We start from the raw sequence: 17,159 nt of genomic DNA, 5'->3' as shown, positions 1-17,159 counted from the left end.
GATGCACATCAACACAAAAACCCGTCTGGCGCTCACATTTTCTCTCACACAATGCATATGATGTGAATACTCAAAGATGTAAAATGTACACATATGCTCTAGAGCATCTCCAACAATTAAACATTGGAAAATCCATGAAATTCATTGGAAGAAATTTGCAAAACAAATATATAGAAGTTTGTTTGGTCAGATGAGTGAAAACCTTCCGTGGTGATAGGCTGCATGCAACGAGCAAGACAAGTTGCGGCCGAAAAGAAGGACAAGCAGCAGTCGGCGAGAAGGGATAAAGCGCGCATCCAGCTGTCACCATGGTGGTGGTGGTACGGTGAGAACCGGTTGGATCCATCGTTCCTTACCTGGCTTGCAACCAAAAGGTATCGAAACTGCTTGCTAGATCGGCGGCGGGTTGACCGGTGACGTCACGAGGACAATGGTGGTTGAGGCCACGATACGGAAGACAGAGAGGAGTTGACGCTGGCAGAGAGATGGGGTGGAGGGGAAATTACAGGGTGTCAGACTCTGGACACACCGACTTGCCCGTAATGTTGAGGGTCCCTTTGGGGTGTTCAGAAAAAATTAGGCTCGCATTTTGGCGTGGAGCATGAATGGGAGGAGGGGCTTTTAGGGTGCTGCATGTTGAAGATGCTCTTAGACGGATCTTTACATGTCCCAAGGAGGGACTCCTGAAATTCCAATGGAGGAAGAAACAACCATCAAATAATCAAATTTTCCCATGCCATAACCTGGTTATAAAATTATGAAATTTGCTCGTGGCATCAGTTGAACCCCTTGTCGGAGTTGGGACTTATCAAACCGTCCAGATCAATATATTCCCTTGCCTCTGCGGGAAAAGGTCGAACCCTTGTTGAAAAGCAAGTAGGGACTAACAAGTTTAATTTCTCTATTAGTCTCTACTAGAACACTATTTTATAGTATTGAATGAAGAGACTTCAAGTTGTCAAGAAACAGAACTAGGGACGCATCACCAAGTCTCTACCACTATGTCATGCCCACACAATAGTCTCATATGCTCCTTATTAGTTTTTTCATGTTTTATCACTAATTTTTCCGTGGCATTGTTGTTATGGCTTTTATATCCATTCTTATATCTATTTCTCTCATATTACGCAAAAATCATATTTCAAGGCATAACGTAATAATGCACTTCTAAATTTTGAAAAATTAAGCAAAAATATCATGCACATAGAGTATGATATATTAGGCGCAACTAGAAATCATGTATATAAAATAAAAAAGACATAAGTGAATAGTATCAATACTATTTTGCCGAACCAAACCGGTGCGTGAGCTCCAAAGAGAGAAGGCCATCTTAAAACGCATCTAGGGTTTCATCCCCTAGCCGACGAGACGTTTCTTAGTTTTTAATGTTTTTTTTTTGGAGTTGATACCATAAAACTACCGCATTCCCGCTCAAATTCTGAAAACTATCACTTTACGTTTTTGTAGCAAAATGGTACCACTCTAGTGCAATTCTTTTTGCAATGTGCACTAATACAAATTTTAACACCGAATCTGACAATATGACCCACTCGTCAGGCCGATGTGGCACTGACCACAGAGAGACGGCATGACGTATCAGATTCGGTGTCATTTCGTGTTGAAATTTATTTTAATGCAGATTGCAAAAAAGAAATGCACTAGAGTGGTAGCATTTTCCCATAAATGGTGAGGGACTGAGGGTACATCCTGAAATCAAGATAGGATACCCTACATCCTATTTCACGTCGGTGGCGTGTATAGCTTCGGTGGAGGGTATTTGGAGTTGTGCGTCCACGGATCCGGTCAGTTTTCATGTTCTTTGATTGACGTGATTTTTAGATCTGCTCTTCCGATGCAGATGCAGTAAACACTGAAAAAACAGGAGCCCACTCTCAAACGGAGCAAAGCAGCACACCACCGACATGCCATCTCTCCACCCCACGCGTATCACGCATTCACGTTGGGTTCGCTTCCGGCGTCGGTCGCAATCAAAGAGCAAGGCAAGGCGCGGGCTGAAAGCGATCTGGTTCCTTGGATTCAGGTTCTGACCAACCTGGAAAAAAGATGCCCGGATCTGCCGGGTTCCACGACGCACTGCCGCGGAATCAGCGAGTAGAATATGCCGAGCTCGTCAAGCCTGATGCTCCAATCAGAATACCACATGAAACCATCAGCTTCGCTCACGTGCTTTGTGTTGTGTCAGCTTCACGCTAATCGCGCTGGGTGCCTTGAAGCAGGGAAAGTGCGCGCCAGAAAACCGGATCCCCAAGGAAGATCAAGAACTGCTTTGCTTCGCACGGCCACGACGGAAGAGTTGGCCTTAATTTGGGGCTTTGTCGCGGCGAATTCGCGGTGGCGACGTGACGGAGCTCAACGACAAAAACCGCCGGCGTTCACGTCTGGCTGCCGGTTGGGCACGAACCCAGGCTCCCTGCCTGTCGAACACACCGTAGCCTCCTCCTATATAAGCGCGACCTGACGCTGGGCTCCTTGGACACAACTACACAAGGCAACAGACGCCTGAATCCTGGTAGTCTGTTAAAGTCTCTTGGCGGTCGTGGCAAGAGGCAACCAGGTGGCTCGCGCGCTGCTCCAAATCTGATCCCGTCGCCTCCTCCTTCTCCAGCTCCAGGTAATCTCATCTCCTCCTCCAATTCCGTCTTCCGATCCCCCTCGCCTCTCCAATTGGGTCCCGTGCCAAGCGCCCTCGAGCTGATCTGTGCCCCCGCAGATCGATTCCGCTTGTGGGCGACTGTGATTTGATTTGTTTCCGGCGTGTGGCTCAGCAGGGATCAGAGAGGCGCGTCGACACCATGAAGGCGCTCATCCTCGTCGGAGGCTTCGGGACTCGCCTCCGCCCTCTCACGCTCAGCTTCCCCAAGCCCCTCGTGGATTTCGCCAACAAGCCCATGATTCTGCACCAGGTAAACCGGCTTCTCCCGTACAGTTTCTGAGCGTGGGAGCGTACATGAATCAGCAAACTTATGCACAAATTAACCGTACACATATGTTGGGCCATCCGAGCATTACATTGTAGTATTTGCTTTGTTGGTCTGAACTTCAGAACCCTGCAGTACTCATGTACATGTTGTGGAGTACCCATCTGCCCACTCGTAGAATTTGAGTGCCATTATTACTTGCTGCCTCTTTGGTTGCACAATTGCTCTGCGTGCTTGGAAAAATAACTCTCTGCATGACTGCATCAGATCCCTACTCCTGGGATTTTTGTTTTTGCTTCCCAAATGCTGAACAGTTGTCATCTCAACCAAAGTTGCTCTCTGTATCCAAATACATATGCTAGCACTGACGAACTGATTTTTTTCTCCGGTTTGAGAAAAAGCAGTGTTCCTCATGAAAACCTACCATTTTGTGCAGATTGAAGCTTTGAAGGAAGTTGGTGTGACAGAGGTTGTTCTAGCCATCAACTACCGTCCAGAGGTAAAAAGGAACAGATAAATTCATCTGTACTGCCGTCTCACAAATCATTATACTTTAGCAATCTAATCGTTGTGCTATATATATATCTGTCAGGTCATGATTAACTTCCTGAAGGATTTTGAGGATAAGCTTGGCATCACAATCACGTGCTCCCAGGAAACCGAACCCTTGGGAACTGCTGGCCCTCTTGCCCTAGCGAGGGACAAGCTTCTGGATGGATCTGGCGAGCCGTTCTTTGTCCTCAACAGTGACGTCATAAGTGAATACCCATTTGCTGAGCTCATACAGTTTCACAAGAGCCATGGTGGTGAGGCAACAATCATGGTCACCAAGGTAGCTCCCTTTCTTAGTAGTATCATTTTCTTTTGCAATCAATTCATACATCCAAACTGACTGCCTTGTCAATATAGGTGGATGAACCATCGAAATATGGTGTTGTGGTTATGGACGACACGACTGGAGTGGTTGAAAAATTTGTAGAGAAGCCAAAAATATTTGTAGGGAACAAGATCAATGCAGGAATCTACTTGTTGAATCCATCAGTCCTGGACCGCATCGAACTGAAGCCTACGTCAATTGAGAAGGAGGTCTTCCCTCGAATTGCAGCTGATCAAAAGCTCTACGCTATGGTCCTTCCAGGTTTTTGGATGGATATTGGTCAGCCAAGGGACTACATTACTGGCTTGCGCCTGTACCTAGATTCGCTTAGGAAGAGATCAGCTGCCAGGCTAGCCTCTGGAACCCATGTCGTCGGGAACGTCCTGGTGCACGAGAGTGCCAAGATTGGGGAGGGTTGTCTGATTGGTCCTGATGTTGCTATTGGACCTGGCTGTGTTGTGGAGGATGGCGTGAGGCTTTCCCGATGCACGGTGATGCGTGGTGCGCGTATTAAGAAGCATGCTTGCATCTCAAACAGCATTGTTGGATGGCACTCGACTGTTGGAAAATGGGCACGCATAGAAAATGTGACTATCCTGGGAGAGGATGTACATGTAGGTGATGAGGTCTACAGCAATGGTGGTGTTGTTCTCCCACACAAAGAGATTAAGTCGAGCATCCTGAAGCCTGAGATCGTCATGTGAGCTCACCACTTTTGGTCATGGTGCACAGATGTTTATTTATGAACAATGTCGCCTGGTGTTTTCTAGTGCATACTGTAAACAGTTTGATATATGTGGTAGTTGTGAGACTCGCTAAATTGTTGACCATGTATGTGCATCAGTCATTTCCAGTGTTGTCTCATCGAGGGTTCAGTATGCGGAACGATTGGGATTGATTAAGCTTCCAGCTTTAGGATAGCTCTGTGGGGATGTCGTCCTGTTTATTTGTTTTCCTTGTTTACTGAAAGTGTAATGACAATGGCATAGGGGGAATAAAGAAGAGCAGTGTTTTCAGACTTAAACTTAACTCTGCTTTGTATGAATCTCCTGATCTGGTAATATGTTATGCCCTGCACCAAGAGGATAAGAATTCTTTTTTCGAAGAAAAATATAGCACCTGCATTCCAGGTCTTTCTTTCTGGAAAATATATGGGGCATTGCTCAATTCTGCTGCGGACAGATCAGTACTACTGTAGATACAGCAGTTGGTGCATTGTCATGAGATCTGGACAAGTATGGAGCGCCAGTTTGCTCATCCTGCTGTGCTGGTGTGTTGAGCACTTGTGTGACTTTACCTGTCAATTTTCATGTGCTCAATGGTTGAATTGTGGATCTCAAATTTTTCTGCAGGCATCTCAATCAACAAATCAAACCGGGATACTTCTGCAATAGCAGTCACAAAGATGAGAACCACCCCAGACAATGCTACTTGTCCATTCACGAGCCTCTTGTAACTGGAGAAAATTTGTGGATGGGACTAGTCATATATTTTCGTACAAATATATAAATTGTTAGGCTTGGCCAGGAGAATGTGAACGTGAAAGCTGACTATAAACTCTATATGCGCCTTTCTTTTTGTTGCGAAATGAAAATGCATATCGTGGTAGAACTACCAAGATGGTATGATATCATGCCAACTGGAGAGAACTGAAATTTGATCGCTTTCGGTTGTAAGTCGTTGTCCTAGCATTCTTCAGATAAGACCCCAGTATGCCTTTCACATAACATTAGCTGGAGACTTTTGCGGTGGTGCCTAATAGTATATCGATTGTTTTGTCTCTCCTGGTCCCTGTGTGCTTGGATACTATGAAGCCACCCATCTCTATTTGTGTGAAATGACACAGCGGAATATCCGAATATGGAACTTCATATTCTACCATCCAGTGACATATTTTCTACTTTTGACGACAATCTCAGTGTGTCACAATTGCAAGTTCCAATAGGCAAAATGAGTCGGAAAGTGGCCACGGTAAAGCTATGGAGCTAACCAGCACCAAGGCTACATATTAGGAACCAGTTTATCTTTTGCCTTTACATCGAAGCATGACAAAGATTTACTCATTTCGAAGCTTGAAGCAAGGCATATATGTTTTAGCACTGCAAGCACAGTTTCCCCACCCATGTTCCATTCACTTAATTCCTGGAGAGATAAGAGTTCATGAAACTTGCCGCCGTTGCACATCTCTGAAATATGCAGTCTTTTTCTATGTAGTCTGCTTCGAAAAACAGTTGGTATACAACCGGATGGACCAAACAGCACTAGGCACACATGGAGCTTCATACAGACCTATTCAAGGTGAAGCGAGGAGCCAAAACATTACAAGGGCAGATGTAGCGCTAAGCGCCCAAGAAAGGAAAGCAAACGCTGTGGCGAGCTCAAATGCCCCACAGGGGAGGTGTGGATCCCTGCTGCAGAAGAATGCATCCCTATCGAAGAGAACAACAACACCTCCTGCAGAGCATGAAGCAGCGAACGAAAGGATCGACGTTACCTGCATCATCAGGAATAATTTGCCTTGGTACTTCAAAAGGAACATTTCAAAGTTCAAATACCAGAGGCATAACATAATTTCAAAGACAAGTGACCAAAATCAAAATTAAACTGAACTGCAGAAAGTGACTGGATATATCCTAGGGTCTTGTGAAAATCATGCAAATGAATTGCAGACCATAAAAAAACTTTCAAGCACTTTGATCTGACTCATACTGGTTTTGTATGTGAACTGAAAGTATATATTAGGCAGAGCTCCTACCAGTTGTGCTCAAAAGGTATATTAGTTGAAACTTAGTTGGCTAGTATTGTTGTCTATGAGCCTGTGACTGTGGTGCACGATTCATCGAGCTGAAAGTTTACTAGTCTACAGTAATCCACCATAAGTTGGCTAGTATTGTTGTCTTAACGTAAGATGCGGTTGCAGAATATGGGGGCTTATAATACAAGATATATATTAAAGTAACACCACCAAAGAAACTGGAGAAACTTAAAAGGTTTTCGGATTCGTTTTCAAATTGTGGTAATATATGTGGGATGAAAAATAAAGCAATAAAATATATAATGCAAAATTCTGATAAACAATCAAGGAATTACCCAATCGCCAACAACAAATAAGCTCACAAGAACAGAACTCTGGAGATCTTTTTTCATTCTCAAAGCATAGCCATCAAGACACGCAAGTCCTAAGCTCCAGAGTGCTTGTAGTCCCATTGACGCAATCAAGTAGCTGAAATTTGAGAGTTGTAGTTAAAAAAATTACCAATTCGCAATCAAGTTATGATCATGTACTAGCGGAAGTTAAGAGTTTAAATAAATGCATTTATTACACAAATGGAGAGCATGATGTACTCCCTCCGGAACAGATTAACCGGCGCCCTTGCCAAACCATGCAGTTTCTTTTTCCCAAGCTGATTTAGGCGCATAGCATTCATTGTCGTTTAATTAGCACTCCATTCCTTTGCATGCAAGTGTGATTTCATCTTTGCATATGGTAGTGGGAAGCAGAGATGGTGTGAACACGCAGCTGCATGTGACGGGACTGCATGCAAAACTACTGAAAGGTGGGGCCTGTCCACGATCCTTAGCCTTCGGTAGTTACTTCCTCATCGCTCCACGCGATAAAACCGCTCCTCCTCTCGTTTTTCACAGCCAACCAGAAAACACCTTGGTCCCGGAGATTTCTCAAGTGCGCTGGTTAATCTGATCTGGAGGTAGTAGGTTTTATGAAGGCTATAATCTCAAATCCAGAAGGTTGATGAATTTATTACTAAATGGGCACATGAAGTTGCATAAACAGGTGTTTTATAAGCACGCCCCTGGCAGATATCCTTGAATAAAATGCACACTCACTAATCGTACACCAACACTCAACTTAATAGAGATGAATGCACTCATCAAATTCTAGGCTGTTACGTATGACACCCAGAAGAAGATACTGGTAGTTCTGATGTACTACCTGTATTGGGATGTCATACAAATATACCAAACATACTGACAACTTGATTTTAATTTTTTTGGTTTAAAAGAGTAGCTCGAAAAGAGTAAAATGATTGAAGTTCCAGCAGGTATACTTCCAAAACTGCTTACTCCTAAGGCTTAAAAGGTGTGGATTGCTAACTGGTACACGTTTACCAGTTTCTTAACCAGTAAATGGTGCAGTTGGGAAACAGAAAACACGTCTCAACTGTATTTTTCGTGCAAGTCTCAACTGCATGCATATCTCAACTGCGCCGTTTACCAATTAAGAAGCTGGCAAACATTTACTGCAGAGTCGCTCCCTAAAAATTTAAACATGAATCTCTCAAGATCTTGGGCAAAATGGTGCGCTCTAGACTGAAATGGGTTTGTGAGCAATGCTACCATAACAAGAAAATTGGATGAACCACCGATTAGACATATCTTCTACCGACATGATGCTGCTGCTATTTGGGTATTTGTCTTCTAGATATTGACACTGGTGATGATGATTTAATTGCTTGGCGCCATGAAAATTAGGTCATCTATGTCTCATGTGGGTCAAATGATGAATTCTTATACAGGACTGCAGGTGAGGGAGGACGGAAAATTTTGTAAAATATCTGCAATGCCAATGTTCCACACACAAAAAAACAGAGTTATTGGTTGGGAGCTTGCCATAGATGCTCTTGCCGTCTAACGATGTCGCTGGCGATGAACTCTTGCAACTCAACCAACTTGTACAATTTGTGCCCAAGAGAGTGAGGATAGCTTTCACGACGTGGTGTGTTGCACTAAATCACGAGTTGTACGAATGGCTTTGCGGCTGGTTTGGGATCTCCCTGATGAAGCAAATATAGTTGCACCAGCCCTGGCTGGTCACCCCATCTTTTGGATTCACTTGAGTGACAGTAATGAAGCAACACTTACTGTTCTTATTCTGGAGAACTTGGCATCTCCGAATGAATGAATGATACTGTGTTTGGCAAGGGTGATGCACTGGTTCCTGGATCAGTATAATTTATACAAAGCTATGTTCATTCTCTATCTGGTATTCACCAAGGAAGCGTTGGATTATGCTACTGAGGAGCCCAACTGAAGTTAGGGAACTTCCCATACACCTGGATCTGGGAACCTCCACCGGTTGGTTGGGTCAACGTGAATGTGGATGCCATATTTGATCCAACCTGGGACAATTTTGCTTCCAGCCTGGAGCCAGAGGTCTATTCACAGCTGTGCAAGCGTTGTGGAAACCGAGATGGACGCGTGTTTTGAAGGACTTTGGCTAACGGCTCAGTAGATCAATCAACAGACCTTCGGCAGAATACATATACACTCTAATTTTTTTAAAGGGATGGCAATTCAGATCCTGTAGATTATGGGAGCTGTCATGCTTAGTATGCGGACTCCATAACTGCTCTCTCCTAGAGCTTCCGGGTCACCAAATCGGCTCAGCTGCAGATCAATTTAAGGTAATTGCTACTGAGAATTCCAGATCCTATAACTTTTGGGCGTTTAGCAGATGTAGTTGCCGAGTCCCGCAAGTAAAAGGACCAACCAGTCAATGCAAACAATACTGCTGTATCCAACGTCTCAAGGGCACACTTACTAGTCACTACGACAATCATCAGTAGCCGCGCGCGCCACTTAAGCACGCGTTTGCTGACGGTAATTGGAGACGGATAGGGCGCAAATCCGGGCGATTGGGGAAGGGAGGGGGGGCGTTACCAGAAGGCGGTGTAGTTGGCGAAGCCGACCGCGGAGGCCATGACGCAGACGGACCCGGCGGCGAAGAGGAACTGGCCCAGCCGCAGCGCCAGGCCGCTGCACGACCCGGGGCTCCCGGCCAGCTCCCTCATCCCGCCGACCCCTCAGATGCCGGCCCGGCGATCGGCGGCCATGCGGGCGGGCGGAGGGTTAGAGGGGCGGGTCTGAGTGAGAAGGGTCTCGGTCGGCGGGCCGGCGTGCGGGAAAGAGCGGCGGAAAGGTGGTGGCGGCTCCTGCGGACTGAGTTTGGGGCTTTTTTTACTTTTCGAAAAGGATGGAGAAAGCCGGAGAAGGGAGAGAGGAGATGAGGAGACCTTTCGGTTGGATTTGGAGAAATGTGGCGCGTTGCGGTGGTGGTGGTGGTGACGCTGACGCCGGCTGACTGCCGTGCCGCGGCGGCGACGAAAGCTGGCGCGCGCGCCGCCGTGCCGTGAGCGTTGACACTCGGGGAGGTGTGGTTTGGTCGGTCAAGCGGTGGGATCTGGGGTTTGGGGAGTGTGGCCTTGGTCAAGCGGCGCCGTCGGGCCGGACGCGGTTGCTTGCGTTGATGGCTTATCACGTGACGATAAATTCTTGGGCGATATATGAGTTTTTCTCCTTGCACCACCAGTCCATATGACGCATAGAAACAGCCAACGAACGCTCGGTTAATGTAGAAGAGCATCTCCACCGGCCGGCGGACAGTAGTTGCGGTAGAGATTTGAAGTCAGCGCTGTTTTTAGACTCACTTCAATAAAAGCACCGCGGAGGGCGTGAAACGGGTGTGTCGGCATCTCGTGCCACGTCGGATCCCGAGCGTGGGAAATTGCTTTCCACACGTACTTGCCATTTCCCGCGCGTTTTCCCGCTATTTCTCGCGCCTACGCCGCCTATGCCGCCTATACTCGCTACCTCCGATTAACGAACACCATAGCCGTCGTCGTAGAAAGATGCCTTGTCGCCTGCCTACCACATACTCAATGATGAGCAGCTTCGGTGGTGGCTAGCTGCCTCCACCACCCCCGTCTCCACCTACGTCTCCACCTGCCGACACCCTCGATTTCGACGCCGTGGAGGAGGACCCGTAGCTCGCGGAGAACGAGAAGTGGGAAGAGGCGGCGCTAGCGGGGACCATAGATGCTTTTGTTGTGGATGAACGGTAGCAGCAGGAGGCGGAGCAGACATGGTGCCGGGAGGCGCAGGAGGACGACACACGTGCCCGCGTATAGAGCGGCCTACGAGGCGTTGGTGGTGGAGACGGAAACGGAGGACGACGAGGCCCTCAACTGGTCCAACGACGGGCCAAACGCGGAGGAGCAGGCGGCGCAACATAAAGCGACCCTCGAGTCCTTCGAGTCGTTCAAGAAGGTGGAGGACGATACCCGTGCCCGCGAGGAGGACGACGAGGAGCAATGCGGAAAAATACACGGCAAGTTCTAGATACAGTGACCAGACAAGAGTTGTTAGCGTGGAACCACCACATTTCCAGTCGATTTTAGTACACTTTGTATTTGCGGAGAAAAAACTATCACATTTTGATGAAGTTTTCACAAAAAACACTAATCCATTATTGATAACAAATTCACACCATTTCTAACCCGTGGAGCCTATTTGGCAGGCCCAATTTACTGAGGTGGACTAGAGCCCAGTTAGAAAAGTTAAAACAACACAAAAATAAATAAATAAATAACCAAAAAAAGAGGAGGTCCCCAACCGTATCCTCCCATCTCAACCTCCACCGCGCTCCACCAACGCCTCGGCCATGATGACGAGCAGGGACGCGGTGGCGGCGACGCTCGGCCATGACGACGAGCAGGGAAAGATAGCCTGCAACTTCTTTACCTGTTCCCTGCGTGCGGCGGCGGTAGGGGTTGGGAGACGAACCTCCCACTTCCATTTATTTTTTTTAGATTTCCACTTCTTTTTTACATTTCTGCAAATATTTTGATTTTTCTTATTGGTTTGGCAGGTGGACCCCTGTCCAGCTCAGCAAATTGGCCTTAACAACTGAACCCCACATATCAGAAACTTGTCAATTCGGGATCAATATAGAATTAGTGTTTTTTGAGAAAATCTACAAAAAATGTGGTAATTTTTACTTCTGAAAAACAAAGTGATACCAAAATCGACATTTAGCCAAAAGTTGATGATTTTAGCCTAACAACCCGACCAGACAATGTCTTTAGCGACCATAAAATGATACGGTCCAACAGGGCGGCGACGCCCAGAAAAAAAAAGAGATGGCCATCATCCAGAAATGTTGCCAAGCGGTGACCCGCTGAGGAACTGCCACGCATGCACAAATTACTGTAGTACTTTGATGTAGATGTCTATAGTAACTCAAGTGGCTGTGGTTTGAGCAAACCTGGTCAGCTTTTGATTATGTAATAACTCCGGCCGTAGGATGATCAATCCAAATCCAAGTTGCGATGACAAGTTGATGGACTATTCATGCATCTTACACGCATATAAAACCACCACCCATTTCCTCGCTAGTTCCTCCTACCATCCTCCGAGAGACACCCAGTCCCGTGCCCCTTCCCTGCATCTCAGCGTCTGTGACTGCCACTGTGTCTGTGATTCAGCAGAGTTTGGGAGAAAGCTTAGATGGCGAGGCACTTCGTGCTCAACACCGGCGCCAAGATGCCCTCGGTGGGGCTCGGGACCTGGCAGTCCGACCCAGGCGTCGTCGGCGAGGCCGTCTACGCCGCAGTCAAGGTCCCTCTCACCGCCATGGCCCCCTTCTCATCCGCATTTTTTTTCTTCTTTTCTCCATGTCTTTCGCTTCGGATTTCTTTTCCCCATCCTCTTCTCCGATCCTGCCAGCGTGGATACTTTTTCGTGGGAGAATGTCAGCGAATGAGTATGTGATTTTCTGTTCGATTTAAATCCTGCAGGCGGGGTACCGGCATATCGATTGCGCCAGAGTCTACGACAACGAAAAGGAGGTACTCCCTCCTCCGTCTTTGTAAACAGGCCACTGCCCCAAATATAGTTGCTCCGTCCTCAAATAAGCTTATTTCTAGATCTTGTCCGAAGTCAAATGTCTGAAAAGTTTGACCATCTTTACGGAGAAAAATAACTATATTTATGGTACTTCCTCCGCTTTCAAATTACTCGCAGTATTTTTTTCTTTCATAATGAGCGAAACATGCACACTGAAACGTGTCTAGATACGTTTGTATCTGATCAAACCTAACCAAAACTGCGATAACTAATTTGAAACAGAGGGAGTACCAATTTTATACCACTAGATTAGTCTTGAAATGTAGCTTTGTATTATACCAATTTGATAGGCCACTATTTTCAATAAAGTTGGTCAAAGCTTACAAATTTGACTTAGTACAAGAGCTAGAAGTACATTTATTTGAAGAGGTCACACTATGTCTTTCGAGAAGAATTGTCTAGAGTTCTATCTCGATGGTCCTTATAAATGTGAGCATTACATGTAATCATATACCATACTATCTCCATCCCAAAGATTAAGGCTTATATTATTTTTAGAAAGTCAAACTATGTCAAGTTTGATTAAGTTTTTATCAAAAAGCATTAACATGCAAAATAGAAAATCAATATCATTAGATAGGTCTTTCTAAAGTTTGGTCAAACTTTACTTGGTTTGACTTTTCAAAAATATACTATAAGCCTTAAGCTTTGGGGCGGAGGTAGTACTTGCCAAATGCAACATCTTTAATTAGTCCAGAACATGAGAGGTTTTCCAAACAATTAATCCTGTTGTTTATGAGTTGGCTTCGTTTTCTTGGTATCCAAAAATGAGATGCTGACCTTGTATAAAAAAACAGAAAGGAGTAACTCGACTTCTCCAAACCTCTGGATTGGTACATGTGATCCGAATATTCATGTACAAATGTTGTGCTTGTTTGCAAACACGAACACACAATCTAGTACAAGAGAGGTACTCTCTCCGTCTTTGAATTGAAGACCATTATTAAAAAAAAAAATTCTACATATACAAGGCCACTATCTCTCCCCAATTTTTTTTATTAGATTTCTACCTTGTATGGTCCTTATTAATACGAGTGTTGCATGCAACCATGAAGAAAAAGACTCCACATGCAACATCTGTAATTAGCATGAAACACAAGAGGTTTTCTAAATGATTAATTATGCAACCGTACTATATAATTGCCAAATTGAGATGGAAATCAGAACTTATAGTCCTAGCATCTACCCTCCAACGTTAATACATTCCCTTTGTCCATAGTTGTCTCTGTTTAATTTTAAGTTAAAGAATAGCAAAAGCATACTTTTGGATTGTCCAGGTGGGTTTGGCTTTGAAGAAGCTGTTTGAAGAGGGTGTAGTCAAGCGTGGAGATCTGTTTATCACCTCCAAGCTATGGTAAAGCCAGATTTCTGGTGACCCCCCTTAGTTTTGGCTCTTTTAATAATTCATGTCTAACTGATTGCTTTTAATGGCCATGTTTTTTCAGGTGCGATCATCATGCCCCAGATGATGTGCCAGTGGCACTTGATGAGTCCCTGAATGACCTGCAGCTTGAGTACTTGGATCTTTACCTTGTAAGTTGTATGCATTTTCTTGTTCAGGAAATACAGTTCAATACGCTACGTGTCAAGTTATGGTTTCTCGATTTCCAGTGACCTTCACGACCATTGACATCAACTCAAAACAAATTGCTATTTTGTATATCCCTTTCCATTTTTGTAAATATAATTCTTCTCCATTAATTGATACATTCGTGTCCAGAGTTTCTTTTAGTGTCTGTATTGCATATGCTAGTTCATTGCAGTATGATTTTCCTTATCATTTTGGAATTGACTGAAGCTGTACTGTAAACTGTCTCTTTTGTGGTTCAGTTTGTAATACATATGTCTAACCTCTGAACTAAATAAGTGTTCGTTGAAAGGGTTAGCATGTTGTTTTCACGTAATGTCTAATACAAAAACAATAAACGCTTATACATTTTTGTAGATACATTCTCCATTTAGCGTCAAGAAGGGATCCAGTATTGGCAACCCTGAAAACTATGTAACACTTAACATCCCAGCTACATGGGCAGCAATGGAGAAGCTACATGATGCTGGCAAAGCTCGTGCAATTGGTGTCAGTAACTTCGCATCCAAGAAACTGGGTGACTTGCTTGCTGTTGCTCGCATACCTCCAGCTGTTGACCAGGTGGAGTGCCATCCTGTTTGGCAACAAACTAAACTCCGTAGCTTCTGCCAATCGACTGGTGTTCACCTCTCTGTAAGTCTGCCGTGCTATATTTTATTGCCAGTCAAGATGCTGCCTAGTGGTATTTGTACTTTTTTTTTTTGGAAAACTTGGTGCTTGTACGTATAACTCCGCTTCTCGATTTTGCAGGCATACTCGCCACTAGGTTCACCTGGTTCAACATGGAGTAATGGTAATGTCCTTAAAGACCCTGTTGTCATCTCAATCGCAGAGAAGCTTGGCAAAACTCCTGCACAAGTAGCGCTGCGCTGGAACATTCAGATGGGTCACAGTGTACTCCCAAAGAGCGTGAGTGAAGAACGTATAAAGCAGAACCTTGATGTTTATGACTGGTCAATTCCAGACGACTTGCTTGCGAAGTTCTCTGAGATTAAGCAGGTGAATTATGCAACTTTTTATTGTCATTTGTCACCTACTCTTAGCTGGGCTGTGCTTCTTTTACCAGATGGGAGCTGTCTTGTTTAATTGGGATAAAAGTACACTGATGCTGGGTATCGAATTATAAATTTATATAGAATGAACTGACGTTTTAAAACCCCCATCAGAAATGTTCTACATCAAGTTAAGTAGGAGTAGTAGAATTTCTGCATTTGCAGTATTTGAAGTTATATCTTCCATAACTTCAGTGCCAGGATATTAGATGAAAATGTTCCTTTATCCTTTAATTGTGCTTGTTCATAGAAGCGCGTGAGCATTAATAGGCAGCAATGATATAGTTACAATGATCTTCAGGTTCAGGTTTACTCATTAGAATAGTATAAGCGGTGGTTATGTGCTCCTTTCGTTGAAGCAATTACCACTTCACTGTGTAGTGTTTACAGCTTGCTGCATGACTTCATCAAGACAGCATTGTTTGCCTCTTGGACTGTTGTTCAAAACAAACAGTTTCAGTTTCCTATAGATCTTTAAAGACGGATACATGCCAAATGTATTGTTCTGAACTCTGATCCTTGATGAACTGATTGGGGACAATTTGATCATCAGAGAACCACAGTATGCATTTTTCATGTGTCCACACCAGTTATTTCTCACGTGCCATTTTGTTTGTTTGTGTGAGTTCAGACTAGACTGCAAATGGGCAAGTTCATCGTGAACAAAGACAGCGTCTACAAGACCCTCGAGGAGCTTTGGGACGGGGAAATTTAGGACTGCTCCTGATGTTGGTTCTGCCCAGAGAGCAGGCCACATTAGTGCCAGTCACTTGTTATGTATTGCCAACGATGCGCTTAAGGAAATGTATGGCTCCAAGTCTCCAACCTTCCGAGTTAATATTCTCTAGACTGCATGTATTGCTCCTATAGGCCATGTTTCCTAAGAAAGTTCCAATCCATTTGGATGAGTGGTTTGTGATTAATTAATTTTTTATGTATATTTAGTCACAACCTCTCATTCAAGTGGACCGGATTTTTCTCAAAATATACAATGAAACATTTACATTTTACTGGACATTTTTCTAATTTTTTCTGAAAAGTTCCATTCTTTTTAGTTAATTAATGGGGACCAATCTATTACGTCGGATCTAAACTGAATGGTTGGGATTGGTGACTTTGCTTCTCAATGTCTGTAAGTGCATTTTCTTCCTTAAGTGGTTTTGATGGAGACGACAACATAATTAGCGGCCTAATCTTGTGCTTGAGTTCTAGGTGTATTCATTTTACTGTAAGTTGATGGAATTATACTCACTGCCTTGACGCCTTAGCTACTTCAACACATCACCGAGATCATTCACCCTCGAGTTCTCCATGGCGGATCTCTCCCATTTCCTCGGGATTTCTGTCACGCTTTCTCGTCAACTAGGATGCTCCAGTCTCAACGCCAATACGTTGTGGATCTTCTTTGGCGTGTCGGCATGCTTAATTGCAACCCATGTGACATGCCTATTGACACTCGTTGCGAGCTCTCTGTGCCCTCCTGTTGTTGATTCGACGGTATCGGAGTTTTGTTGGAGCTGCACGGTACCTCACTCTCACCATGACAATAGAATATCTATGCGTATAGGCCCAGCGGAGTGAGTTGCTGTCCAAGACCAGGGTGGCCCATTCCACTCGCCTTCCTTGTGGACCTACTCTCCAAGGTCATGTATGACGTGAAGGCCCGGTTGACCCAACAGAGATCAACGTGAAGGGCAAGCCTTGAAATCAATGGTGGATAGTCGACTTAGGGTTTAGCTAGGTGATTCGCCCGCATGATGTAAACCCTAGGTCAAGTCGTCTATATAAAAGACTTGGCCAAGGGATGGTAGCTCCACAACACATTCGTCCGCCTTAGCCTCCATCTATGTTTCCGGTAATCTGTAAACATATCTATCAATACAACCAAGCGGGAATTGATCTTTACCTCCACCTTGAACGACACTGATTCTTTGACTTCGCCTCTAACATTTTCCTGACTTTGAGTCACTAAAATATGGGGCCCACCAGATGCTGGACCC

At 44.8% G+C, this 17,159-nt stretch overlaps 3 protein-coding genes across 3 annotated transcripts; 2 read left to right on the top strand and 1 right to left on the bottom strand.

The window, feature by feature from the left end:
• Positions 1–2,768: 2,768 nt before the first annotated feature.
• On the top strand, positions 2,769–4,840 carry LOC124660419 (probable mannose-1-phosphate guanylyltransferase 3). Its single transcript, XM_047198229.1, has 4 exons — positions 2,769–2,924; positions 3,376–3,438; positions 3,532–3,771; positions 3,849–4,840. The coding sequence occupies exons 1-4, from the start codon at positions 2,814–2,816 to the stop codon at positions 4,518–4,520; spliced, it is 1,086 nt and encodes a 361-aa protein (XP_047054185.1). The 5' UTR covers positions 2,769–2,813; the 3' UTR covers positions 4,521–4,840.
• A 978-nt stretch (positions 4,841–5,818) lies between these two features.
• Positions 5,819–9,626, bottom strand: LOC124667772 (CASP-like protein 5B1). The gene is made up of 3 exons (XM_047205022.1): positions 9,496–9,626; positions 6,907–7,039; positions 5,819–6,310 (listed from the first exon to the last, which is right to left on the bottom strand). Exons 1-3 carry the CDS (start codon positions 9,624–9,626, stop codon positions 6,110–6,112), a joined length of 465 nt encoding a protein of 154 aa, XP_047060978.1. The 3' UTR covers positions 5,819–6,109.
• A 2,415-nt stretch (positions 9,627–12,041) lies between these two features.
• Positions 12,042–16,169, top strand: LOC124659141 (aldo-keto reductase family 4 member C10-like). Its single transcript, XM_047197075.1, has 7 exons — positions 12,042–12,231; positions 12,411–12,461; positions 13,797–13,873; positions 13,965–14,052; positions 14,465–14,740; positions 14,858–15,106; positions 15,791–16,169. The coding sequence occupies exons 1-7, from the start codon at positions 12,121–12,123 to the stop codon at positions 15,872–15,874; spliced, it is 936 nt and encodes a 311-aa protein (XP_047053031.1). The 5' UTR covers positions 12,042–12,120; the 3' UTR covers positions 15,875–16,169.
• Positions 16,170–17,159: the final 990 nt, after the last annotated feature.

This window comes from Lolium rigidum, chromosome 6 (assembly GCF_022539505.1).
Source record: "Lolium rigidum isolate FL_2022 chromosome 6, APGP_CSIRO_Lrig_0.1, whole genome shotgun sequence".
NCBI classification, from domain to species: Eukaryota; Viridiplantae; Streptophyta; class Magnoliopsida; order Poales; family Poaceae; genus Lolium; species Lolium rigidum.
The sequence above is the reverse complement of the archived record's forward strand: the minus strand, read 5'-3'. Positions and strand labels throughout refer to the sequence as shown.